This window comes from Oryctolagus cuniculus, chromosome X (assembly GCF_051225735.1).
Source record: "Oryctolagus cuniculus isolate XC-2025 breed Fujian yellow rabbit chromosome X, ASM5122573v1, whole genome shotgun sequence".
Taxonomy (NCBI): Eukaryota; Metazoa; Chordata; class Mammalia; order Lagomorpha; family Leporidae; genus Oryctolagus; species Oryctolagus cuniculus.
The window spans coordinates 85,305,080-85,332,438 of record NC_142888.1 but is presented as its reverse complement, the minus strand read 5'-3'; the positions used below and the strand labels follow the sequence as shown (position 1 = coordinate 85,332,438).

The 27,359-nt window shown below is 48.5% G+C and overlaps 1 protein-coding gene across 13 annotated transcripts in view; it reads left to right on the top strand.

Moving 5' to 3' along the window:
• The window catches only part of FRMPD3 (FERM and PDZ domain containing 3), a 107,743-nt gene that overhangs the window by 56,358 nt on the left and 24,026 nt on the right, over positions 1 to 27,359 (top strand). For 11 of the 13 annotated variants that reach the window (XM_070067474.2, XM_089323738.1, XM_070067468.2 and 8 more), the window contains 8 exons: positions 5,225 to 5,329; positions 9,052 to 9,159; positions 11,845 to 11,976; positions 13,722 to 13,841; positions 17,895 to 18,031; positions 18,362 to 18,488; positions 20,574 to 20,663; positions 23,110 to 23,289. In XM_070067474.2, the coding sequence (XP_069923575.1) occupies positions 5,225 to 5,329; positions 9,052 to 9,159; positions 11,845 to 11,976; positions 13,722 to 13,841; positions 17,895 to 18,031; positions 18,362 to 18,488; positions 20,574 to 20,663; positions 23,110 to 23,289 (999 nt within the window). Of the gene's footprint in view, positions 1 to 5,224; positions 5,330 to 6,901; positions 7,137 to 7,480; positions 7,611 to 9,051; positions 9,160 to 11,844; positions 11,977 to 13,721; positions 13,842 to 17,894; positions 18,032 to 18,361; positions 18,489 to 20,573; positions 20,664 to 23,109; positions 23,290 to 27,359 lie in introns of those variants that run through there. The other 2 variants (XM_089323743.1, XM_070067473.2) reach the window with 2 other exon arrangements.

Here is a 27,359-nt window from a genome sequence, read left to right as displayed (position 1 = left end):
GTGCTTCTCCTGGTCTCCCATGAGGTGCAGGGCCCAAGCACCTGGGCCATCCTCCACTGCACTCCCTGGCCACAGCAGAGAGCTGGCCTGGAAGAGGGGCAACCGGGACAGAATCCGGCGCCCCGACCGGGACTAGAACCCGGTGTGCCGGCGCCGCTAGGCGGAGGATTAGCCTAGTGAGCCACAGCGCCGGCCTCTTTAAAATAAAGACTTTTTTAAACAAAGGATGAATTTGCATAGTCCGTGGAGGTCTATGGAGAAGGCTTCTTGCACACTGTGCCGTGAAGGCATCTGATGGCAGATGGTCACAACGAAGGGAGAAGGGTGTCTGGCAGGTAGAATGAAGATTGCACCTGCCCTTGCATGTTTTGGGCACTTGGTGGAAATGTGGATGACTGTGGAGATGGAGTCAACGTTGCCTGAGTATAGCTGCAAATCTTTCCATCTTGCCCCTTCCCCTGACTCCTGCCCAGGATTTGAGCACCAGGCTGTGCAGCACATGAAGGCATTTATTGACTGCATGAGCAATCAATACTGTAATCACTTTGTGCAATGATCTCCAGCCCTGGATTTCCTTGTGCTGTATCATCTGCTGCCAATAAACTGTGCCCCCACCCCATGGCTCGGGATGAGAAACCTAAGGTTCCTGTAGCTCGGTGGTTCTTAGTCTTGGCTGCACTTTGAAATCATCAGAAGCTTTAAAGGAAACACTGATGCTTGAGCCTTGCCCCGGGGAACTGTAATGTAGTTGATATGGGGTGGGCCTGGGCCTCAGCACTTTTAGAGCTTCTCCAGTATCTCTGTTGTGTGCCGCCATCACCAAGGCCCACTGTGTGAGTTCCTGCTGGACTCGGGTGGCTGTTGGCAGTCTGACGTTGGTGGGGAATGAGATTGCTGGCTCTGACAGAGCAGAGCATTGAGACCAGGGCCCAAGACATGCTGGAGATGTTTGTTTCTCCTGAGTCTTTATTTTGAGGCCCTGCCCTCCTGTGGCTGATCTGGTAAATGAATGTCAACCACAGTGTACATGGCAGATGATAGCTTCATGTTCTTCCTTTTCCAACTGGCAGGGACTCTCAGGACCTTCACCCGAAAGAAGTCCTGACTGGCAGACTCACGGGCTCTATGGCAAGGCCCATAGGGCAGATGGCTTGCAGTAGCCTCAAACCAGATTCACCCTCTGCTCTTCTTCATCGAAGCAAGTGGCAACTCCATCCCTCCAGTCAACGCCTGTCTTTGTCTTACCACCCCCCCCATCCAATCCACCAGCAAATCATCTTGGTTCAATCTTCAGAATGTATCCAGAATTCACTCACTTTCTATCATTTCTACTATTAACTGTCCTAGCCCAAGTGTTCAGCATGTTATTTAGATCATCACAGCCATAAATACTGCAGTTAGAGACTTCAGAGTGATCTCCTTCCTCTTGGCATTGTCTGAATACTATCTGTTTTTCACAAAAGAGCCATCATTTAAAATGCACATCATACCCTGTCTGCTGAAAACCCTCCAGTAGAGTGGAATCCAGAGTTCTCACCCTGGCTGATCAGGCCCTTCCTGACCCAGCCTCCAGCTGCCTTTCTGAACACACTGCTTCCTGCTCCCCCTCCATCGCTCTGTGCCAACCATATTGCACTCCCTTCCTGTTCCTCGACACCCCAACCCTATGTTCACCCCAGAGCCTGTACTCTTCTTTCTGCCTGCCTATAAGCCTCTTTCTCCAGACGGTTTCATGGCTGTTTCCCCTCCACTTCCTGCATGTCTCTGCTTAAATTTCACCTTCTCAGATTGGTCTTCCCTAGTCATGCTGTCTAAAATAACACCCTCGCCATCCCACTTCTGGGTACATAGCCAAAGAAATTGAAATCAGTATGTAGAAGGAATATATGCACTCCCATGTTCATTGCAACACTATTTACAATAACCAAGATACAGAAGCAGCCTAAGTATCCATCAACAGATAAAGTAATGAACTTGTTGTAGGGGCCGGCACTGTGGTGCAGTGGGTTAAAGCCCTGGCCTGAAGCGCTGGCATCCCATATGGGCATCAGTTCAAGTCCTGGCTGCTCCTCTTCCTATCCAGCTCTCTGCTAAGCCTGAGAAAGCCGTAGAGGATGGCCCAAGTCCTTGGGCCCCTGCACCCATATAGGAGGCCTGGAAGAAGCTCCTGGCTCCTGGCTTCAGATCAGCTCAGCTCTGGCCATTGCAGTCATTTGGGGAGTGAACCAGTGGAATGGAAGACCTCTCTCTCTCTCTCTCTCTCTCTCTCTCTCTCCCCCCCTCCCTCTCCCTCTCCCTCTCCCTCCCTCCCTCCCTCTCTCTCTCTAGCTCTACCTCTCTCTGTAACTCTGTCTTTCAAATAAATAAAATAATTCTTTAAAAATAACTTGTGTAACATATGTATATTATACAATATATACTTATATGTATTATATGTATATGGAATGCTATTCAGCCTTTGAAAAAGGAAATTCAGTCGTTGGTAACTACATGGATGTCTGTTATGCTATGTGAAATAAGACAGGTACAGAAAGAAATACTGTATGATCTCACTTAGATGTGGAATCTTAAAAATTTGAAGTCACAGAAGTAGAGAGTAGAAGTAGAGAGTAGCATGGTAATCACCAGAGGCTAGGAGGAGCACAGGGCAGGGATGGAGAGATGCTGGTCACAGGACACAAAGTCCCAGTTAGACAGGAGGGAGAGGGTGTTAAGATCTATTGCTCAAGATGATGACTAGAGTTCATAAAAATGCATTGGATATTTCAAAATTGCTAAAATAACATCCCCACCATTGCCATCTTCACTCATCCTCCTGTGTAGCACCTTGGTGTGCTTTGCTTTTCCTCCTTATTCTCAGATGATGCTTTCCAGGATCCCCAGTGAATGCCTGAAACTGCAGGTTATACTGAACCCTATATATACCATGTTTTCCCTAGACATACATTCCTGTGATAGGGTTTATGTTAAATATGAGGCACAGTAAGAGATTAGCAATAGCTAAAATAAAATAAAACAATTATAACTATTTAACAAAAGTGACTTAAATTGAGGAGGGGATTTGGCGTAGAGGTTAAGTCACTACATGGAACACCTGCTTCCCATATTGCAGTACCTGGGTTTAAGTCTTGGCTCTGCTTCTTGTCCAGCTTCCTGCCGATGCCCACTCTGGGAAGCAATGGGTGATAGCTCAAGTACTCCCATGTGGGGCATCCAGATTGAATTCCAGGCTCCTGGCTTTGGTCTGGTGCAGCCGTGGCATTTGGGGAATGGACTAGCAGATGGAAGCTCTCTTTCTGTCTCTGTCTCTTTCTTTCTGCCTTTCAAATAGAAATGAATATATAAACTAATACATTGAAAATAAATAAAATTATGGTGCTAATAGCAGTAACTCTTATTAGAAAAAAAATAAAACTTACGGGTTGGGTGTTGAAATACAGCCAGGTAAGCTACTGCTTGGGACACCTTCATGCCATACCAGAGTGCTTAGAATAAAGTCCTGCTTCTCCTTCCAATCCAGCTTCCTGCTAACGTGTCCAGGAAGTTAGACGATGATGACTCAGATACTTGGGTTCCTGTCACCTACAAGGGACACCCAGTTGGAGTTCCTGGACCTTGTTTTCAGCTTGACCCAGCCCCACTGTTATGGGCTGGAGAGTGAACAGTCAGTCCATGAAAGACACCCCTTTGGCGCGCGCGCGCTCGCGCGCTCGCTCGCTCACTCTCTCTTTTCCTCTCTGTCACTCTGCCTTTCAAGTAAACAAATACAACATTTTTAAAAACCCTTATGAATTTCTTATTGCTGGACTTTTTCAATTTAATTTTTTAATCTTTTTATCTTGTTTAAAGATTTTATTTATTTATTTATTTATTTGAGAGCCAGAGCTACAGATAGGGAGAGGGAGAGACAGAGAAAAAGGTCTTCCATCCGTTGGTTCACTCACCAGATGGCCACAACAGCCAGAGCTGGGCTAATCCAAAGCCAGGAGCCAGGAGCTTCCTCCTGGTCTCCCACACGGGTGCAGGGGCCCAAGCACTTGGGTCATCTTCCATTGCTTCCCCAGGCCATAAGCAGAGAACTGGATCAGAAGAGGAGCAGCAGGGACAGAAGCTGAGGCCGATATGGGATGGCGGTGCTGCAGGTGGAAGCTTAGCCTACTATGCCACAGTGCTGGCCCCTCCATTTGATGTTTTAGACTGTGGGTAACTGAAACGGAAAAGCAAAGCTGTAGCTAAGGAAGAGCTACTAGAGTCCTTATTTACCACTTGAAGGCACTTGTTTATGATCTCTCTGTCCCTGCTGGGGCAGATGCTCCATAAGCCCAGGGTGTTTTGTGTGTCTTGTTCACCGCCATACCACTCATCATCTGAAATAGCACCTGGTGCATAGTAGGCCCTCCCTAAATTTGTCAAATGAATGAATAAATGCCCTCGAAGACATGAGGATGCCCGTCAGCGTGCCTTCTGCATTTCCTGGCTGCTGAGCTCTGTGGAGCTCGATAGGGGCGCTGGAACTCAAGTAGCCCACGGGAAGCATTACGTGCCAGTGTTTGCTCATCACACTTCCTACTCAATTGGTGGGAGAGTTTTCAAGAACTGGAGAACCTCACTGATTCTTCGGGTATTTCTTGTAGAATTGGATAAACAAAGTAATACAGAGCCCGGAACTAGAAAGCCAGGATAGCTGTGCTAAATGTCTCACATCTCTATTCCCAAATAGTATAAAACTGTGCATAAATCATTTTGGCGTGCTAGATCTCCTTTCTGCCACATCAAAAACAATATTTGTTATGAGCCTCCTTCCTAGGGGCAGGGCATGTCTGTGAGATGAATAAGATCATTTCTGTACGTCCTTTGGGGTGCTTGTGTTCAGATGTAATAAACATCATCTAGGTATAGCTCACATTAAGAAAACCGAACATATAAAAATTCAATGTATATTATTACTAAAGAATTCTTGCAAACTCCCCTAGGCCTGGAGAATTAATAACGGGAGTCAATTTACCCAAATCTGATTCATGCGCAGCTTTTTTGCAACACACCAATCGTAACAGGAGAGCACTTAGCATATCACCTTGCACCTAGTAGGTAATCAATGTTTATGTATTGACCCCTTAGTCACTAAGTGAGGTGCACCTATACTGGAGCCTGTTAACTCTGATATGACAAAAGCCATGTTTCCCCCAGAGATGGAGAACTCACCCACCCTCTGTTCTTCTTCCAGTCCCCCAAATCTGCCTTTATCAGTGCTGCGAAGAAGGCCCAGCTGAGGTCCCATCCTGTGAAAGTCCGATTTTCCGAGCAGGTGGCAGTTGGAGAAACAGATGCAGTAAGTGCAGCCTTGGCCGGAATCAGCTCTGCCGTCCCAGTCTCGCTCGGAGGCTCCTCATAGTAGATGGTGTCACGAAGGGGTTGCAGCGGGAGGGTGGAGAACGGAGTGTGTGGTGCACAGAGGCCCTGGGCACTGGGGGAGAAGGGAAATATGTTGATTCATTCAGGATCCTCTTGATGCTTAGAAAAAAATTTCTGTCTCTAGCACAATAGGTTACGCTCAGAGCAAGTGCACCAGAAACATTTTTTTGGCAACTTGAGAGAAGTGGGAAGGAAGTGATGGTTTTCTGAAGATTCAGGGGACAAGTGGCTGGGGAAATTGTAGCTCTCTTCACATGTAAGTGATACAGCACATCCACATCTTGACTGGAGAAGACTTTGCAGAGATGGGTGAAGCAGCCTGTGGGAAATGATACAGACTCAAGTTGCCAAGTTTTTATTAGGCACCTGCTGTGTTCCCAGCACCACGGGGGATGCAAAAAAATATCCCTGTCGCCTGCCACTGGATACCTCTCAGCGATGCTATAGGTTCAAGTGGTTCACACTGAGGCATTATAGAATCTATGGCTGGGTAGTAGGCATCCAAAAGAGCAAGTAATTGACAGCTCATGCCATGCAGCTGTCAGGCTGGGGGTGCTGGCCAGCCCACCAGCTTACCCTGGGCTTTGTGGGGATTCCGTGCAGTGAGCTGTCTACTCCAGATGTGCAGATGAGAAAGGGTAAGCAGAGCACAGAAAGATATGTGTTCATCAGTGATGGCTTCTGGCCCAGAGTCTCCCAGGAGTCTGCGGAAGGTGGTGATAGCTGCTGGGGGCGAGGGGTGGAGATAGCTGCAGCTAACAGGCACTGGCGTGCTTTTGTAGGCTGTGGCAGGCTAGGCTCATAAGGGGCCCTTGGCATTTATGTGCTCAAGCACAGCCGCCATTCTTGAGAGAGGACTGAGCAGGGAAACCAGAAGTATGTCTGTCGCTGCCATAGCTCTCTGAGGGAAGAAGGGACATGCAAATGTCTTCCATCTCCACGTCCTTGATTCTGTTCCTGGTATGAGGAAGGCTGGGAAGCCTAGGGCACTAATGGGTCCCACTAAGCAAGCTGCCTGAACAATTGGGGTCCATGTCCATCCTAACAGAAAGAAAAAATGAATAGAAGTGGGAGTTTGTGAGCGGAGAATTAAAAAGGGGTAGTATGGAGGAGTGAAGGGTGATAGCAGATAAGGGTGAAGCAGATCGCAAAGTCCAAGTCCCTGTGAGGACATTTGTGTCCTAAGCCCTTGGGAACCCAGAGGACATATGACTTGAATTTCAAAAGTATAAGCAGGTGCTTCCTCTCCCATCTCAACATTAGCAGAGTAATTAACGGAGGCCAAGCCATCCTGTGAAGAACTCTCACTCCTCCCTTCCCATCCTCCCCATCCCCCTTCTCGTTCCTTCTCGTCTTCATTTCCTTCATTCTCCCCTCTCTTCCTCTCCCTTCTAGCCTCCTTTCTCCACTCTCTCTCTCCACCATCCCTCTGCTCTGTATGCTTTTCAGCCAGGCCGCAGGCAGAATCAAGCCACCACTCCAATACAATCTGAATGCAAACAGCCCAGAGTAGCTAAGACGCACCTAGAGTTACTTCTCTCACTGTCTCCTGGACAGACCACCGGACATGGCATGAGGCCCTTGTCTAGGAGAGAGACATGAATCTTCCAACTCACCATGTTCAGGAAATCACCTCATGTCACAACAGCATCCCGGCTGCCGCTGCCGCTACCATAGACCCATAGCAGCCTCGCTGATTGGAACCTGGGGGACTCCAAGTCCAGGTGACTCCAGGCTGTCCTATCATCCCTTTCCCTCGGTGTTCCAAGGCTTTATTAAGCAGCCAGAGCAAAAATAAATCCTGTGGGCGTTCCTTGCCAGCTCTATTTTTAAGCAAAATCAATTAAGTAATTATCCAAGTCCAACCCAGGGCGCTAAATAAAACCTGCCACTGCTGAGCATCATCAGCCTGGGGATCAAAGACTTCTGGGCTTGCCAGGAACCAGCATCTCAGATCAGGGAGAGCCCAGGGAGTTCACACTTTTTCAACTTTCTATCCCGTTGCTTCCCTCTTTAGTTTCAGCACAGCCAAACTTGGCTCCTGACTCCCCACCACCAACAACCACATCCCATCCCAGGAGGACTTGCTCGATCCTGTTCCCAGGCAGTCCCTGGATGTAGATTGTTCTCTTCTGGCTTCTCTAAGAATTCTGACCTACTGACTCCCTCAAAATCAAAATCCAATTTGCCTTACCTAGGTAACCTTAGCCATTTTATACCTGTTGATTTGTCTGGGTTTTATAATGTTTGTGTATGCCAAGTCACTATAATAAGAGTATAAGACTGGGGTCAAGGTCTCATTTTTGCTGTAACCCTCCCAGGGGCTTAGCATGGTGCTGAGCATGGAGTATAGGCTCAATGGATGACCACTGAATTAAGGAATTTGTTTTTATATGCAGCTTCTGAGTTCTTATAGAGTGATAAACTTGGCCCCGGGAAGTGAATGGATTCTTCTACCACTGCTCATTCATCTTGTAGTCCTTTATTTAGTACCAACTATGTGCCTGGAAATCTGTTCCCACTGTTGTGACTTCAGAGATGAATAGGACATGGTCACTGGGCTCTGAATTCACTAATTGTGAAAAAGCAAATATTCTTCAAAAATACAAGAGCATTGGGAGTGTTTTGCACAAATTGTTGTAGGACTGAATGGGATTCAAGACCGGATCCAAGTATCTGCTGAGATTGAACCAAGGCTTTACAGAATATATATGTATCTGAGCTGAGTTTTGAAGGATGAATAGGAGTTTTCCAAGGAGGGAGAGAGCAAGGCAGAGGGACTAGCATTTATTTAATTAAAGATTTATTGATAACATGTACCAGTCTATAAATAAAGAAACCCCTGAGCCAGGAAACCTTTTGCTAAGGAGTTTATCACTTGTTCCAAAATGGGTCTTGCCAATGGTTCTCAACCAAGGTCAGTACTGCACACTCTCAGAGAGCTTTTGGAAGTGTCTGAGCATGTTTTGGGTCATCCCAATGATCTGTTGTGCTACCAGCATTTAGTGTCCAGCAGGGACGTGAGACAATTCCTCAGTAATGAAGAATTGTCAGAAGCATGGAGGCATGAAAGAGGCATGGGTACTGTGGGTATAAGGAATGGTAAGACATGACTCTGGAGAGGTAGGCAGGGGCCAGGTCAGAAAGGGCTGAGGGTGCCATGAGGGAGGGGAATGACACAGCAAAGGCATGGATGGGGAAGTGATCTCAACTTATAAATGGTGTGGTAGAAAGCATGTGTGGGGGCGGGGGTGGGGTGGGGCATTGTCAGGAGATAGGACCAGGTGAGTGAGGTGGGCTCCAAAGGAGACCTTCCACGCTCTTCAAGTGTGCATGGTGGGCTTGGATCTGCTCTAGGCTGAGCAGCTGTGAACCACGGCAGAAGGCATGTCCACTGAGGTGTCAAATGAAGAGGGAGCTTTCGATCTAGCCCAATGTCTTCTTGGGACACTTGGTTCTGGACTCCACATAACATTATTATTCACCTGCCTTTTCCGCTGTCTCTTTGTCCCCCCACACTTTTGGCTTCCTGTTCACCTTCACCTCCTCTTCCCTTCCCTCATCCTTTCCACACCCTCTCTGGTTCCCTCCTCCTTCTCATTGAGCCCCTCCCCTTGGCCTTTCCCTGCCTGTCCACAGAAAATGATGAAGAAAGAAGCTCTTCTCCTCATTCCCAACGTCTTGAAAGTTTTCTTGGAAAATGGGCAGATCAAGTCATTCACATTTGACGGCCGGACCACTGTCAAGGTACCTAGAATCTCCTCTCCCTGGTTAGCATTGCCCTCTCTAGAGTACACCAAGCTATTTGTCCTATGTTCCTCTGAGTCTGCCTGTAGCTGCTCACTACTGGAACAGGACCTTGGAGCCCCCAGTGCTTATGAACACAGCCTAGGAAAACACACAGCCCTCAGAGGAAGGGGATGGTGGAAACTTGCATTCCTGACTGTATTCTAGTAATTGTAAGACTTGATGTGTGCATGTTCGGACACATAGGTAGGCAGGCCTACCTGTGAGCTGCTTTGTGTTCCTGTGATGTGGAATCTTCAGGACTCCGGGCACCATGGGGTATGAGGATCATTAAACCATTTACAAAGCAAAAATGATTTATAGTGATATAAGAACACTTACACAAACTTACAGCAGACAGAAACAAACACAAGTGCCCGGGAGATTAATTTAGCCGTGCCTTGCTTTTTAAATAACAACCAGATCTCAAGCATTGAACCAAGATTTGGAAAGTCCAGCCACAGCCCCTTTGGCTATTCTTTTCACAGGAAGAGCAATTACTGAGACATGATTCTTAACAGCTCAGCCAAGCGTCAGAAAGTCCTAGTGATTCTCTTAGTTCCGAGGAGGACAGGTGATGATAACATTAACCCGTGGGTTCAGTCTGCTGTGGAACAGAAATATCTGTCCCTGCTTCTTCTGGACTCTCTCCAGAAAGAGAATGCCAGCCCTAGAATGGGTGACTTACTCTAACCAATGCTGCCTACTGTGCTGGGCAGCCTACCCAGAAAACCAACCTTGGCCAATAGGTATTCTGTGGTTCCTATACTTGGCGGCCAACACAACCCTAAATCCCTGGGCCAGGGAACTTTTGCCCACTAGGGGTCAGTACCCTACACTCTCAGGGAGCTCTAGGAAATGAATGAGTGTTTTGGGAGTCATCTCAATGATTTACCAAGTTACTGGTATTCAGTGTCTCAGAGTCAGAGATGCCAAGTGTTCTGTAGGGAGTAAGTAAGACAGTCCCTGAATGATGAACAATTGCCTTGCCCAAAGTTCCAATAGCACCGTGGTTGTGATACACTGTGCTGAAGCCATGTTGATGGAGCCAACAGTTTAGGTGAAAGGCTTAGGCCTAAGTGGGTTCCCCATGGGATCGAGGACCAAAATGACTCTTTAGAGTGCCATGAGATGGTCTCAGGCTAAGGGAGGGAGCACTGAAACTGAGCTCATCTACCCTAGGGATGGATGTCCAAATGGCCCTCCTCCAGATGTAGCTATCTCTTTGTGTTGGGATCCTCTTTGGTCTTTATTCATGGAATGGTGTGTCCACTGTAAATCCTGCCTCCACACTGGAGCATTTACTGCCCTCTCTTTCCCCCTTGGAAGCTTCTCCAAGCACTCTCCCACCTGACATCATCACCGCCATTATGGCTTCCAGGGAGCACCAGCCCTTCACAACAGCAATGTTCCCCTCTCTCATGATCTTTATACAGCCTTCAGGAAGGGGCCACTGGCTCTTCATGGGAGCTCTGACAGGCTGCCAAGCCACTTGTCCCAGAGAGGTACCTGGGTGAATTGACAGCCTGGCACAGGGGCCATTACACTTGTAACACCAGTTGGCAATCACTGGCTTGGCTGTCCACAATCCCAGTGCAGCTGAGCTGCAAAGAAAACCTCATCTGTCCCTGCCAGAGCTCCAGCGACACTGGCGCTTCTGTGACTACTTGGATAATACAAAGAGATCCTCTCAAGTACCCACCAGTTTCCAGCTGAACATCTGAATGGCTGAACATCTTTCAGCGTTCACAGAGGGGCTTGTTTGGCAGCCCTGGCTGTAAGAGAGCTTCACAATCTCAAGCCTGCTTCTTTCCAGCCTCTGGGGGCTGAGAGATGCTGCCTCCGTGAATGCAGGTGCTGGAGTCCGGTGCACAGATATGCAGAAGTCACAGCAAATGCATGGCAGAAGTCTCACAAGTGACACCCAGGCAGCCCCCTCCGACATGTTTCCAGACACCCAAATATTAAAAGTAGGGCAGCAGAGCAGATGGAGCACAGACGCACTCAGAGTTATGACTGTACACAAGACATGTGACATAGTTCCTCAGTGTGGACACATTTTTCAAGTTGCTAAATTGATCTTCTATGAAAGCCAGCCACAGTCAAAAATGAACATTCTGCCAGTAACTCAAGTCATTTGATTTAGATTCTGAATCTGGAAATAGTACACTTTTTAATCATATAAATGTATCTTTTGCTTTTGGTAATTTCTATGTAAAGAGTTGACAGACAAACCAAAGTGGACCTTCTGACTTCTGAGAGTGAGGCCACGACCAGCAGTGTCTGGCACTTAGTAAGAACTTAGGAAGTAATTTGCTGAATGGAAGGGGGAGGGGGAAGGGGAGGGAGAGGCAGGATTTCCAATTGCCCTATGCCTGGCCAGGCTAATTCAGAAACCCCTACCCCCATCCCCTGCACCTTTGGTGTTCCCCATGGCTCGGGCCTCTGAGCAGCACTCGGGATCATTTTACCCATCCTAAAGCACAGTGCTGAAGGCCAGTGTCTCCACCTTTTCTCCAGGGCTGTCTTTCTTGCTTTTCCATTCCGTGTCCACCACACACACACACACACACACACATGGTTAGTGCTTAGAGGGGCTCAGAGCCATAACAGAGCGCCATTTCAAGGCTCTTTTCTCTCTTATAGGATGTTATGGTGACATTACAGGACCGTCTTTCCCTGAGGTACATTGAGCACTTTGCTCTTGTCCTTGAGTACGCTGGGCCAGAGCAGAATCACAAGTTCCTGCTTCTGCAAGACAAGCAGCCCCTGGCTTATGTAAGTAACACCTCTATCCTGGCTGATGGCTTTGCATGTGGCCTCTGCTAGAGAAAAGAACCCAAAGTACTCCCTGCCTGGAAAATTCATAATGATATGCTCCGCCAGCTCCCAGAACGCACAGTTCTCACCCAAGATTGGTACTGCCCACCTCCAGAGGGCCTTTGGCAATACCCTTTGTGACCTAAGAAGGGCACAAAGATCATTAATCTTTAGTGAGAAGAGTGGGAGGTGGTGCTTTACTGCAGAGCATGCGGGATACTGAGTTGACAAGCAGTGGCACGTCTCCTAGAAACCCAACCTGCTAGGCTTTTCTTTTTCCTGAGAGCAAATTTGGCCTTTTCACGTGAAGGCTATACTGTAAGGTTGGGGGATGGGATCTTCTGAGAGTAGGACAAGCAGGAGCTGGGAATGGGCAAGTGGGGGCAGGGCCAAGAATAGGCAGCAAGTCACCCATATCCACTTTCAAGATAGAGTAGGGGAAAGTAGCTGATTGTCCTGATCTCTTGCAACGTGCAAAAAGGCTAGGGAAATGCAAGACTGCTGCATAGGATCTCACCAACAAGAAATATCAGAAAGTGCTAGAGAGGCAACCAGGAGCAGTCAGTATTACGCGGTGGGCTGGAAAAATGGTTGGAGAGGGAAATTTGGAAGAAACATCTTTAAAGAACCTATGTGGAAGCTGACCAAAAACCAAAATCAGACATACACCAAAAGGGATTTTTGGAAAGAAATATTCTTCGCATCTAGCTCTCAGCCAAATGCAATCCAGAGACTCAGAGGTGGAAAGGAAAGGTTGTGGGTGTCCTGTTCAAAGGGAGTCCGAAGTGCTCTCCGAGCCTCCAAGTAGTCTTTAAGTTGATTGGTCTCTTGTTCCAAATGGGATGTTGTACGTTTTTATTATGCAAAATGTTAAGTACATGCAACAGTAGAAGAAATATAATATAGTGAACCCTGTGAGCCAGTCCACGTTTCAATCCTTAGCAATATGTGACCAACTTGTTTCATTTTTTCATTGATACTTCCAAATTAAATTGCAAATTTCTGATTTGGCTTCTAATCAGAAACCAAATTCCACTTGAGGCTGAGCCCCTCTGCAGAGTAAAGGCCTAAGCCCCAAGGCAAGAAGAGTCTGAGAAACTTCCAGCTACCCTCTCTTCCTGCTTACTGTCTTAGGCCTTAGACCCAGTTGTCAATAAAGATCATATCCTGGATAAGCAATGAAAAGACACCAGTTACTTTGGGTCATAAGGACAGAAAGATCTGTCTCCTCATCACTTTCCATCAAGGGTACATTAGTCCCTCTTCATGGTGGAAGATATGTTCTAAGACCCCTAACAGGTGCCTGAAACCCCACATAGTACTGAGCCCTATCCATACTATGTTTTTTCCTCATCATATATAACTATGATAAAATGTATTTTATAAATTAGACACAATAAGAGATAAACAACAATACTAAATAATAAAATAGGACAATTACAATATATTGTAATAAAAGTGATTTAATGAATTCCTTATTTCTAATGCTTCCCATTTAATATTTTTGATCACAATTGATCTGTAGTAACTGAAACCACAGAAAGCAAAAGCATAAATAAGGGGGAACTACTATATATGCGTGGGCCAGAGCAGGGAATAACAACCTCACTCTGCCCAACGCCCCACCTTAAAGAGCCACACAGCTGGCTTCCCACAACCCCGGCCATTGATTCCATATCTTTTCTTCCCACCCTGGGATTCAGGTGGTGCAACGGACACACTACCATGGGATGAAATGCCTCTTCCGAATAAGCTTCTTTCCCAAAGACCCCGTGGAGCTGCTGCGTCGAGATCCTGCTGCTTTTGAGTACCTGTACATCCAGGTAAGGTCTGGCTTGGGGACACACAGACAGAAAGACCAGTGAGCAAACAGGCAGGCTATTCTGCCATCACGATGAAGTCAAAAGAACTACCCTGGCTACTACAGTTCCTGTGTGCATAAACTTAACAAGGGCAGGGTGCACTGTCCGTGAAGGCACCCAGGAAGCAGCTTGCCAAGTCTACATAGGAGAGAGACAGTGAAGGCTTCAGAGAGGAGGTGATAGATGCATGTGCTTAGCCACGAAGCATGAGTGAAAGTTTGCTCCGTAGAGAGATGGAGTGGAAGGGGCATGTTTAAGCACAGGGCCTTCCATTCACAAAATCATGGTGCCATGAAACAGCATAGCGTGATGAGAGAATGGTAAGTGATTTATCAGGGCTGGAGTATAGCATGTGAGGTAAAGAGCAGCAGGAAATGAAGTGGGACAGACAGGAACCAGGTGGTGAAGGACTTGGGAGCCTTTATGATTGCAGCCGGGAAATGGTCCTCAAAGTGCACTGCCTGAACCAGCAGCATCTTCATCAGGTGGAAACTTGTAGAGGTGCAAACACTTGGGCCTCAGCCCAGTCCTGCTGAATCAGAAACCCTGGCAATAGAGTCCAGTGTTTATGTTGTAATAAGTTCTCTAGAGGATTCTCACGCCTGAGGGCCACTGAGAACCACTGTTGAAGGAAAGTGATACTTGAACTAACTTGCACATTAGAATTATCTGGGAAGTTTTGGAAAAAATTCTCTGCCCCTACCAAGATTAATGAGGTAAAAATCTATTGGAGTGAGGTCCAAATTGTGGTACTTTTTAAATTCCTTAAATAATTTTTTAAAGATTTATTTCATTTATTTGAAAGACAGAGTTACAGAGAGAGGTAGAGACAGAGAGAGAGGTCTTCCATCCACTGCTTCACTCCCCAGATGGCCACAATGGCTGGAGCTGCACCGATCCGAAGCCAGGAGCCAGGAGCTTCCTCTGGGTCTCCCACGTGGGTGCAGGGGCCCAAGGACTTGGGCCATCTTCTACTGCTTTCCCAGGCCATAGCAGAGAGCTGGATCAGAAGAGGAGCAGCCAAGACTAGAACCGGCGCCCATATGGGATGCTGGCACTTCAAGCCAGGGCTTTAACCTGCTGTTGCACAGCGCCGGCTCCCCTTAAATGACTCTGATGTGCAACCAAAGTAAAGAAATTCTGTTGGAGAGTGGAGGCACAAAAAATGATGAAAGGAGAATGGCCTGGTCAGATGAGCAATTTGGAAACATCGCACAGTGCCAAGGAAGAATACCAGATAAGGAGCTGTGGCAGTTATCCAGAGGTGAAATGATGAGGATTGGAACAAAGGCCTTGATGGGGGAGGGGAATTCAAGAGAGATTGAAAAAGTAGAATCAATAAGCTTTGATTTGATGAGTGCCTTATAAAGGTGGTTTAATTCCCCAAGTTTGGGAATACAAGCGGTGGAATGTATTGGAGGTGATAATGAGCTCATTTGGGGATATATTGAGTTTCAGCTGCCCATAGGACATACAGAGAACTTGACGAGAGAAAACACTTCAAACTTTCTCCTGTCTCTAATGATGACATCTGAGGATGTGCTATGAGGCCTCATGGTTGTCCCTTCGGCCCCTTCTGACAACCTAGAATGTTTGGGAACATTTCTCAAACAGCCTCAGGTTCCTTCACCAATCCTCTGAGGCAGTGAGATGGGGTTGCTCTATGAATGTTTTCTTTTCTTTTTTTTTTTTTTTTTTTTTTTTTTTTGACAGGCAGAGTGGACAGTGAGAGAGACAGAGAGAAAGGTCTTCCTTTGCCGTTGGTTCACCCTCCAATGGCCGCCGCAGCCAGCGCGCTGCGGCCGGCGCACCGCGCTGATCCGATGGCAGGAGCCAGGTGCTTCTCCTGGTCTCCCATGAGGTGCAGGGCCCAAGCACTTGGGCCATCCTCCACTGCACTCCCTGGCCACAGCAGAGAGCTGGCCTGGAAGAGGGGCAACCGGGACAGAATCCGGCGCCCCGACCGGGACTAGAACCCCGTGTGCCACAAGCAGAGGATTAGCCTGTTGAGCCGCGGCGCCGGCCCTGAATGTTTTAAGTGTATTTCTGATTTGATTTGCCCTGAGGTTCTTCATGCAAGTTTCCAGGGATCGTCTTGGTTCTAATATTCTGGAATGTGGTGACAAGACCATGTCTCTCTCTCACTCCCCTTTGTAATATGGTCTTCGACTCTGCCCCTTCCTTTTTTTCTATAATAGACTTGCTGCACCCAGAGGGGAGAGGGGGCTCAGTCCTTCTTAGCAGCAGCTTTCCTCATGGCTGCCAGGACATTGCTCACCTCCTCTTGCTTCCTTTTGGCACAGATGTATGTACATGCCCATTTCTTGATGAACGTGAAGGCCCGTTTGGGGACCTTGAGCAGTGACGTGGCACAAAACCACATATCTCTCAGATCATGTCTTTAGGGGCTTTGTATACTTTGGTGAGGTACTTGCAGCAGTGGCTGTATCTTGGCTTGCTGTGCTGTGCTCTTGGTCACCTTATGGCTCGTGTTGAGGTCCATGCCATGGAGTAGCATAGAACCATGGCTGCAGAGAGCTATGTGGAGAGAAGGTGGAGGTGAGATCCAGCTCAATCCCTGGCACCCAGTACCTCACATGCAGGCTTTTTTTTTTTTTTTTGACAGGCAGAGTGGACAGTGAGAGAGATAGAGAGAAAGGTCTTCCTTTACCATTGGTTCACCCCCCAAAATGGCCGCTGCAGCTGGTGCGCTGTGGCTGGCGCACCATGCGGATCCGAAGCCAGGAGCCAGGTGCTTCTCCTGGTCTCCCATGGGGTGCAGGGCCCAAGCATTTGGGCCATCCTCCACTGCACTCCCGGGCCATAGCAGAGAGCTGGACTGGAAGAGGAGCAACCGGGACAGAATCCGGCACCCCGACCGGGACTAGAACCCGGGGTGCCGGCGCCGCAGGTGGAGGATTAGCCTAGTGAGCTGCGGCGCCGGCCTGTGCAGGCTTCTTTGGCCTGGCGGGCTATACCCAGCCATCTTCTGAGCTGTGCAGTAGCTCAGGAGTCTGAAGGGCCACAGATCCCAGCTGCCTCTTCATTCCTTTTTAACAGCTTTCCTGAGGTCTAATAGCCCCAAACAAACTCCACGTGTTTAAAGTGCACAGTATGATAAGTTTTAACATGTGTCTACTCATGGACCCATCAGCATGGTCAGAACATTTTTAACATATACAATACCCCCAAGAATTTTCTCAGGCCCCTTTGTAATCCATCACCCTTAGCCCCAGGCAACCGCTGACCTTCTTTCTATCACTACATAGTTTTCATTTTCTAGAACCATGGTTAAATTTTAATGATTTATTAGAGAGACTGAGAGAGCTCCCATCTTCTGGTTCACTCCCCAAATGCCCACAATGACTGGGGCCGGTCAGGCTGAAGCCAGGAACCAGGCACCCAATCCTGGTCCCCCACATAGGTGGCAGGAACCCAATGACTTGAGCCTTCATCAATGCCTCCCAGGGTCTGGGGTCAGAAGCCAGAAATAGGAATCAAACCAAGGAACTCTGAGATGGGTCCCATGCGTATTAACTGGCATCTTAACTGCTAGGCTAAATGCTTGCCCCTGTTTTTCAGAATTTATAAAACTGAAATCATAAATCATGCCATGCATACATTTATTTTGGTCTGGCTTATTTCAGTTAGCATAATGATTTTGAGATCCATCCATGTTGTTGCAGGACTCAAACCCAGGCACCTTGATATGGCATGAGGGTGTCCCAAGCAGCATCCCAGCCACCACACCATCATCTGTCACATCTCACTTGCAGTGAACAGAGAACTGCCCACTTGCAGCTTGCCAGTTTGCGTACCTGTCACCGAGAAGGCAACTGTCCAGTGGAAACTCCTCTGTTGTCCCTTCTCTGAGGGCAGCACTGTCCTCTTCCCCCTGCTCTGGCATGCCTTATTGATGCCCTGATTCTTTTCTGGGATATCAGGGAGTAGATCCAGGATGACGGGGAGGGAATGTCTCCTTGAACTGACAGCTTCGGCTTGCCTCTCTCACAGAGTCGGAATGATGTTATCCGAGAGCGCTTCGGAATGGACCCCAAGCCAGAGATGCTCTTGGGCCTCGCTGCCCTCCACATCTATATCACTGTCTCAGCCACGCGGCCTAGTCAGAAGATCTCTCTCAAGAACGTGGAGTGAGTTGTACTGGGACCCCTGGGGTGGGGGGAGGGGGGAATGACTGTGCAGGCAGAAGGTGCAACGGGTGAGCTACCCTGTGCTTTTCAGGAATGTAGGCATGGGAGTGAGAATAGGCATTCCTCACCCATACACCATGATGCCCTAGAGCTACAGCTTCCGCTAGGGAACTGTGGCCAATAGTGTTCTGATCTCATCCCTCTTTTTCCTTCCCTCTGATCCTGTTCCTCCACCTCTGTGTCTCAGGTTCAGTCAGTGTCTATCTCACTGTCTTCCTCTCTGTCCTCCTTTGTCTCTCACTAATCTCTTACATTTTTTTCCACTTTCAGGAAGGAGTGGGGCCTGGAACCCTTTCTTCCCCCCTCCCTCCTGCAGGGCATCAAGGAGAAGAACCTCCGAAAATCTCTCTCTCAGCAACTGAAGGCTCACCAAACCCATCCTTCCAGTGGCTCTAAGGTATCCAGCATAGGCCACTGGGCAGTGTGCCCAGGCATTGGTGGCCACAAGGGGCTCCTGGATGGTTTCCCAGCAGGCTCCGGACCTCTGGGAATTGCCTTCACTCTGACTCAGGTGCACATCCAGCTTGCCTTGGAGATGGGGGCAGTTACAGAGATGAGTCCCCCCTCCTCCACCCCAGCCTGAGCATCTCCCAGAGACAGCTCAGTAGCATGTGGCTGACAGCACTCAGGGTCCTCATAGCAAAGGGGCCAAGATGCAGGAGAAGATAATACTGTGGCCCTTTCACCAGTTAGTCAGTACTGATTGAGCACCTGTCATGTGGAAAGCACTGGACCTGGAGGAGGATACTTTTCCACGGAAATAACTTCTCCATACCTCACTAGCTTTCTAATCCATCAATCCTGTGACATGGAGTTCTGGGAGATAAAAACTTAAGGTTGGGGAGAAGCAAAGCTTGACCTAGAGAATGGGTCGCTGGATGTCATGTCCGGGTCTCAGGTCCCTGCTGCCTTCTCTTCCACCTTGTAGGGCACGCATCCCTTTGCCCTCCGAGGGCCTCCCACACCCTACCTCCCCAAGCCCCATAGGCCCTTCCTAGGCTTGCAAGACTCAGTCTGCTTGCACTTCCTGCCAATGAGACAGGAGGGTGGTGAGCTGCACTAGAATCAGCAGGCAGCTGTAGACCTGGGACACAGCCCCAATATATTCCACTCATTCCACATTCCTTGCATTACCAACTAGCTTCTCTGTTAAGATGCAAATTTCCCCAGAGAGTTAAGCCATTCCCACCTTGCTGTCCATATTTAATCAGACTGTTTTCTTCTCAGCTGAAAGCACCACCGCTCACCATCATCTCCTCAGCTAACATTTTTTTGAGGCACCCCAGTACTCGGGCTGAAGATGTAAAGATAAAGAAGGCTTGGTCTCTGTGAGGCACTGTCTAGCAGAAAAACACAGTCATCTCCCCCCCACACACACACACACATGAGTGCTCTGATGGAGGAGAGACACACGGGCCAGCCTGGGGGATGTGAGAAAGGCCAGGAGTCCATACATTTGATGCCAGAGCTGGATCATGAAGGACAGACAGATACATGTTTGTTGAGATGAGTCAGTGAGGGTGGGGAATTGGAGGAAGACTTTCCCAGGCTGCAAGATCCTGCTGTTTGTACAAAGACCCAGAGAATATGGTGTGAGAGTCCACAGTGTGAGGTATGAAATGCAAAGAGTTCCATCTTAGCAAGAATGTAGGGGGCTAGAGTAGGAGCAAGACGGGCCATAAAACTTGGCAGGAGCTGGTCTGAGGAGGGCCTTGTGTGCAGCAGGCAGGGACTGAACTTTATCCTGTAGGCAGTGGGAGCTATTGATGGGTTGAAGCAGGACACTGATGCAAGTAACCTTATATGATTGGAGAATGCTCCATGTAACTGTGTGTTCCATGTGTCAACCGAGGGAAAGTAGTATCAGTATGGAAGGTAACCTGGCTGTCACCCTGACATAGGTGGCAATGTCAAGTCAGTGACTATGGGGCTACAGAAGAGGTCTGGATAAGTTGGAGAGGGAGTTACCAGATAGAATCAAGATGATTTGGTGACTGGTGGCCCTCAGGTTTCTAACTCAATTGCCCAGAGGATGCTGATTGATAGAGAGCCAGAATGCCAGAGGAAGCATAGGCTTGGGGCTTATAGGTGCTCAGTATTAAAGGCATTGAATGGGACTTCGAGCTGGTGGTGGCCAGTATGGGTCTGAAGGCTCTCTGGAGAAAGGTATCGATTAGGAGAGTTGTTAGAGTCAGGTAGAAGTGTTGGAATTCACCCAAGAACAGAATGAGTAAGGTGGATGCTTCAGGAATGAGGATCAAGGGGTAGGAGAAGCCTTTAGGAAGGGGGACAGGATGCAGAGAAGAGCTGCCCAAGCTGGAACCCTCCTGCAGTTGTCCCCAGGGTCCGCTCACACCGCACAGTGCAGTGTGAGGACCAGAGCTTGTCCTAGGATGGCGCAGCTCCTCTCGGAGAATGCGAGTTTGCTTTCCCCATGCTGCTCGGGCTTCTCATATTCCATCTGTGTGCCTTGTTTCCACAGGGCTCTGCGATTCAGGCAAAGCTCCAGTATCTTCGAATTCTGAATGAACTTCCGACCTTCACAGGCGTTTTGTTCAACACTGTGGGCCTGGTCAGTGGGGCAGTGGTGGGGGAGGAGCCACGTGTTGGCATCTGTCCTTGGGTGGGGGGCAGGAGGAGCCAAAAGAGTCAGCCCTCTGTCTGTGCAGGTTCAACATCTGCAGACTCAGCAAGAGCAGGTGGGGAATATTCAAAGAAAGGAAACTGCTTGTGTACTGAACATGCACAGCCATTTTTTCTTGCCATTATTCTCTAAATAATACACCATAACAACTTTTAGCATAGCATTTGCATTGTGCTAGGTATTCTAAGTCATTTGGAGATGATTTTAAAAAACACAGGAGGGTGTGTGTGAGCTTCATGCAAATACTACATCATGTTTTTTAAAGATGTACTTATGTGGTGCTGGCATTGTGGCACAGTGGGTTAAGCTGCCGCTTGGCAGCACTGCATCTCATATTGGAGTGCCAGTTCAAGTCCTAGCTGCTCCAATTCTGATCCAGCTCTCCACTAATGCCTCCAGGAAAGCAGCAGAAGATGGCCCAAGTACTTGGGTCCTTGCCACCCACGTGGGAGAGCCAGATGGATTGAGATTTATTTTTGTATTTATTTGAAAGGCAAAGCAACGGAGAGAGAGAGAAGAGGGGAGGAAAAAGAAATATCTTCCATCTGCTGGCTCACTCCCCAAATGGCCACAACAACCAGGTCTGGGCCAGGCTGAGGCCAGGAGCCAGGAACTCCATCTGTGTCTCCCACATGGGTGCAGGGACCCAAGCATTTGGGCCATCCTCTGCTGCCTTCCCAGGCACTTCAGAAAGAAGCTGCATTGGAAGCGGAATAGCCAGGACTCGAACTAGTACTCTATTATGGGATGCCTGCGTTCCAAGTGGCAGCTCAACCTGCTGCACCACAACACTGGCCCCGCACTATGTCATGTTATATAAGGGACTTGAATATCCTCAGATTTCAGTATCCTTGGCCAGGGGCTGCAGTGGGAGAGGGTGTACTTCCAGGAGCCAGTACCCTGCAGATGCTGAGAGATGACTGTATTTGTTTCCCCCTTCCTCTCTTTAAGGGATCGGCAAACTTTTCTGGAAAGGGCTAGATAGCAAATATTTTAGGCATTTGTAGGAGGGCCATACGGATCTCTGTGGCAACTCTTCAGCCCTGCCGTATTAGCATGAAAGTAGCCAGAGACAATGCAGTAACAAACAGTCATGGCTGTGTGCCAATAACTATTTGTGGGCACAGAAATTTGAATTTCATGTAATTTTCACGTGTCACAAAAGATGATTCTTTTGGATTTTTTCCAACCATTTAAAAATGTAAAAACCATTCTTAGTCTGTGGGCCCTACAAAAACAGCTGGTCAGCCAGATGTGACCCACCAGCCACAGTCTGCCAACCCCTGCTGTATTCCATTGCCCTTCCACATACTCCCACAGCCCCTAACCCATACTTCCTGAGTCCTTATACTGCCCCCTGCCTGCCAGCACCTCCACTGCAGTACCGGTGCTCCAGGACCAGGCACAGCTGGCCCCACGGCTAAGACTGTGTCCCTTGCTAGTTTACCCTGGTGAAAAGAAATTCAAATCATCTTGCTGATTGGATCCAGGTGCTTGTCATGCCCTGGGGAGCTCACTGTCACACTAGCTTATCAAAGTGCCTGGAGGCAGAGTCCTGAGGCTCCTGGGGGTGATGCTAATGGCACAGAATGGACCTGCCAAGAGCTCAGGCCTGATCACTCCAAGGAACCTGTCAGGATGTCTTAGGGAATCCAATCCATCACGAAAAGAAAAAGAGTAGAGGTAGCTTACATACTGGGGACATGGAAAGCCCACTGGCAACTCCCTCCTCCCCCCTCCCCACATTCTGAAATCTCTCACCCACCCACCACTGCCAGAATTCCTATTGGCTATTCCTTTGGGTTAAGACCACTGTAGTGCCTGTAAAAAAACAAATCTCTTCTTTGGGATGGAGATCCTCATGAAGCCCCCCCCCCCCCCGGTCAAGGTCAAGCCTAAACCCCTTAGGCAGAGTTGTTCTGTCCATTTAGACTTTGGCACTGGGTGGGAAGTGCAAGTTTGAGTGGCTATTGGTAGGTAGGAGGAGGGTAAATCCCAGCCCTGAGATGTGGCCCAGTCAGGCAGAGTACTGGCTGGGGGCCTCGAATGGCCTGCTGCAATGGGTGGAAAGTGACTGGGGCTTGGTAGGGGTGGCTGTTCCAAAGGCACAAAAACAGACGTCACCTACGTCAGTTTTACCTGCTGTTGAGACTAAAGTGTCCATTTTAAATGATGATCTGTGTGCTTGTTATGGCCACAGGCGGGTCCCAGAGCATTTTCTCCTCAACATTGTCCTCCTCCCCTGGCACTGAGCCCCAGGGAATTCCAGACTCCCTCCCTGCAGAACCCAACCAATGCATGCTTTCTGTTTCCTCCTGCCTCTCCTGCTCTGCCCTTCTTTCTGTGAATGCTGGCTACCACGCGTGGGCACCAGGATGAGAAGCAATCAGCCACCACTCTCCTGGTGGGACCCCGGCACGGCATCAGCCATGTTATTGACCTCAAAACCAACCTCACCACTGTGCTGTCCGAGTTCAGCAAGATCAGCAAGATCCAGCTGTTCCGGGAGAACCAGGGCGTGGCCCGGGTGGAGACCAGCATCATGGATGCCAAGGTGAGCCCTGCGTCCAGGGGCTCTTTCTCTCTAGGAACAGGCCTCGGGAGCAGAGGGACAAGCAAGCTGGAGAGTTGGAGCCTAAGTGAGGTCAGGGATTCTAAAGCAGTTCAGACCTTTGGGCTTCTTGGGGCTTGTCTTTGGGCTTTCCTGTCCCTTCTCAACCCTCCGGGACATGCTGCTTTGGCTACATACTAGGGAATCTTCAAAAAGTTCCTGGAAAATATATATTAGGAAAAACTTGTACGTGTGTTTCAGAAGTTGGGGGACCAATGCAAGCTTATCTTTTAATTCCATTTCCCCTGAACTTTTTTTTTCTTTCTTTTTTTTTTTTTTTGACAGGCAGAGTGGAAAGTGAGAGAGAGAGAGACAGAGAGAAAGGTCTTCCTTTGCCGTTGGTTCACCCTCCAATGGCCGCCGCGGCCCGCGCGCTGCAGCCGGCGCACCGCGCTGATCCGATGGCAGGAGCCAGGAGCCAGGTGCTTTTCCTGGTCTCCCATGGGGTGCAGGGCCCAAGCACCTGGGCCATCCTCCACTGCACTCCTGGGCCACAGCAGAGGGCTGGCCTGGAAGAGGGGCAACCGGGACAGAATCCGGCGCCCCGACCGGGACTAGAACCCGGTGTGCCGGCGCCGCTAGGCGGAGGATTAGCCTAGTGAGCCGAGGCGCCCGCCCCCCTGAACTTTTGAAAGTGCATTTATAAGACCAGCTGGCACTTTGGGAAGGTTAGGGAGTGTCAGATCAACCCAAGAAAGTTCCTCAGCATGGGGCAGGAGAATTGGAGAGCGTGGAGCTACTCCGCAGCCGTTGCTTGCCCTCTCTCTCCCCCGTCATAGCGCACGTAGCAAATGATATTCCCAAGGCACCAGAGACCCTGGCCACTCCAGGCCCAGGCTGACTGCCCCAGAGGCTGAAGGGATGAATATCTTGGCTCATCACGACCTGTTCTGGCTACACAGCAGTTACGAAGCCCTGCCATAGGCAAACATGCTTTGAATCATGGAGGGATAGGGAGGTGTTGGGAGGCAGGGTGTGGACAGAACCAAGGGGGCCTGGGGAGACAAGGATCAGGCAGAGCCTTGTCCCCATTTCACCTCCCAGAGTCCAGCTCTTCCAGAACCTTAGAGCCTTTCCTGTCGAGCCTCTCCTTCCAGCTGGCAAGCAGCTGTGGCCTGTGCCGAGCCTGGCAGCTGCGGTCAGCCACCCCCTCTGCAGCTCTCCTGTTGGAACACAGTGACAGTGTGGGCGGAGGGCAGGCCTGCTCGCCAGCTAGCCAACTAGCAGAGGCTTAGAGGAGGTGCAACTTTCCTTTCTGAAAGGATTTCTCAGGGGTGGGCGTTGTTAACAGATTAAGAGGTGGAGTGTTTGCTCTTTCTAAAAGAGCGAATTATTTATTTTTGTATTTGGAAAATCCAGAAAGCTTTAATATGTTAATTTTCCACCTGTGACTCCCAGAATTCCCATTGGCTTAGGCGCTTGATTGGAGCTGATATTTGATTGGCTTGTGGCCACGTCTTCAACCAATGGTGGCTGCCCTCCTCAGATGTTGTTGGGTAAAAAGCCAAATGGACTGGTAGGGAAGGGGGAAGAAAAACCAGGCATGCAGGAGAGGTGTGGCTTCCTGAGAAATAAAAGCAATTTAAAAACAAAGAAACAGCTTTCCACCTGAGTCAGGGAGTGAGTCTCCACATTGGCTGTACTCTAGAATTTCCTTAAGAACTTTCAAAAATACAGATGTCTGGGTCCTATTCCCAGAGATTAGGATTTCATTGGTAGGGAGTGCAGCCTGGGCATGGGATCTGTTTATTTTTCCCAGTTCTCTAGGTGATTTTGTAGTGCAGGCAGTTAGAGTGTATAAGGTTGAGAGCAGAGATGTGGGGAAAAACAGGCCATGCAGGGCATTGGTGGACATTGCCTGAGTGAGGAATACTGTGCATATTTCTACGACTAAGACAGTCACGGTTGTGGGCAGGAGTGCTGCCCTAGAGGGGCTACATTCTTCCTGGGGAGACAAGACTTATAAAGCATACAACATGCTTTAAGAACACATCAGAATATATGTAGAGAGAACTCTGGGCTCAGACAGACCAGGTTCAAATCCCAGCTCTATGGCTTCCTTGCTGTGTGGCCTTGAGAAAGCATCCTAACCTCTGTGCACCCTGATTCCCTCAACTGCAAAGTGGAGCACTATCTTGAAAGGTTGTTGTTAGGATTCAATGAGAAAATGTCTGTAAGGTGTCTTAGCACACTATGTGGCACATAGTGTGTACTCAAATAATGAAACTTATTTTTTAAAGCAAAATATCAGTAAAGAAAAAGTAATGTGAAGAAATGTTTACAGATAAGCTTGTGTGGAACATGGAGCATCAAAACAGGAAGGAGTTAACTAGAACTGGCTTCCCACAAGAGTGTTTTAATCTGGATCTTGAAGTGATAGGCATGAATTACCAGAGAGAAGTGGGATGTGTTCAAAGGCAAGGAGCAAGCACAGAAATAAGCAAGCCATATGTGCAGGTCGATAAGCATAGTTGCTTGGCTGGAGAGGAGGATAATGAGAAAAGAGATCAGAGAGATTGGGGATGAGCAGAACAAGTTGCTTAAGAGCCTGAAAGGCCAGGCCAAGGGATTCAGATTCAGTGTGGTAGACTACAGGGAATCCACTGTCGGTCCTTGAGCAGGGGGTGACAGAGTGATGGCTGACTTGGACCTGGGAGCATGAGTGTGAAGCCCGGGAGGTGAGGAGAGGATGATTTAACTAGTCTAGGTGAGAAGTGGTGAGAGCTTCAGCTGGAGGTATGATAGTGGTAAGGAGAAAGAGCAGGTGTGAAACCTGCAGGGTCATTAAGATGTGAGTGCATATCCTCGCTCTCACACCTTTCTTGCACTGACGATGCACACATCTAGTTATACCTTCTCCTCCTATTGCCTACTGCCCGGATCCCAAGTGCACTGAAGGATAATGCCATTCGGACAGCTCTCTACCAAATTATGAGTAGGTGCATGAGGGAGACTATTATGGGATAGATGGAAGGTGTTGTAGATGAATGGAAGACACTAGGGTTATGTTTTGCAAGTGGGAAACAATGAATGGTTAGATGGTATGACTTCTCAGAGATACAAACATCAGATAGGGTATAGTGGGTTTCAAGTGTGCCCCTAAACTTTAAGCAGCTGATAAAATATATGTGAAAAACCACAGGAGCATTATCCACTTGATGTCAGAATATTTTTACTTTATAATACGATTTACCATGTACAGTGGGCAGAATAATGGCTTCCCAAAAATGCTTACGCCCTAATCCTCAGAACCTATGAATATGCTAAGTCATATGGGAGAGTGGTGGGCTGGGGATTAAGTTTGCAGATGGAATTAAGATCACTAATCATGTGACCTTAAAATGGGACGATTAGCCTAGACTATCCAGGTGAGCCCAATATATTGCAGAGTCCTTACAGGTGGGAGAGGAGGCAGAAGAGAAGTTAGGGATGTGATGTGAGAAGGACTCAGCCTGACCCTGCTGGCCTTGAAGATGGAGAGCAGGGTCAGGAGTGAAGGGGTCTGGGAAGCCTCCAGAAACTAGGAAAACCAAGGAAACCGATTCTACCCTAGATCCTCCAGCCTACACCTGAGGTTAGCCCAGTGAGCCTGGTGTCAGACTGCTGGCTTCCAGAACTTAAAGAGAATAGATGTATGTGTATTATTTAAACCACTATGTTTGCAGACACTTCTAATAGCGGCAACAGGAAATTGATACACCAGGCGATTCCTTCAGTAGCAAGTACTCATCCAATATACTGAAGATATGATTTGATGGCTACACATTCTGCTCCCACTCCACTTTTGTTTTTTACATAGAATCAGATGTACCTGTAATCAGAGCTGGCTACTGCCTTATGCATTATAAGCTCAAGTGCATGCCCCCATGGAATAGACCACGTAGCATTTATCTGTATCTCATAAATTGGCAGAGGCAAGATGGATGACATAGTGGTAGGAGGAAGAAACGAAGACTTGAAGGAAGAGAAAAAGATCAGAGGTTTCAATGTAATAGTTTAGTACGAACTTGCTG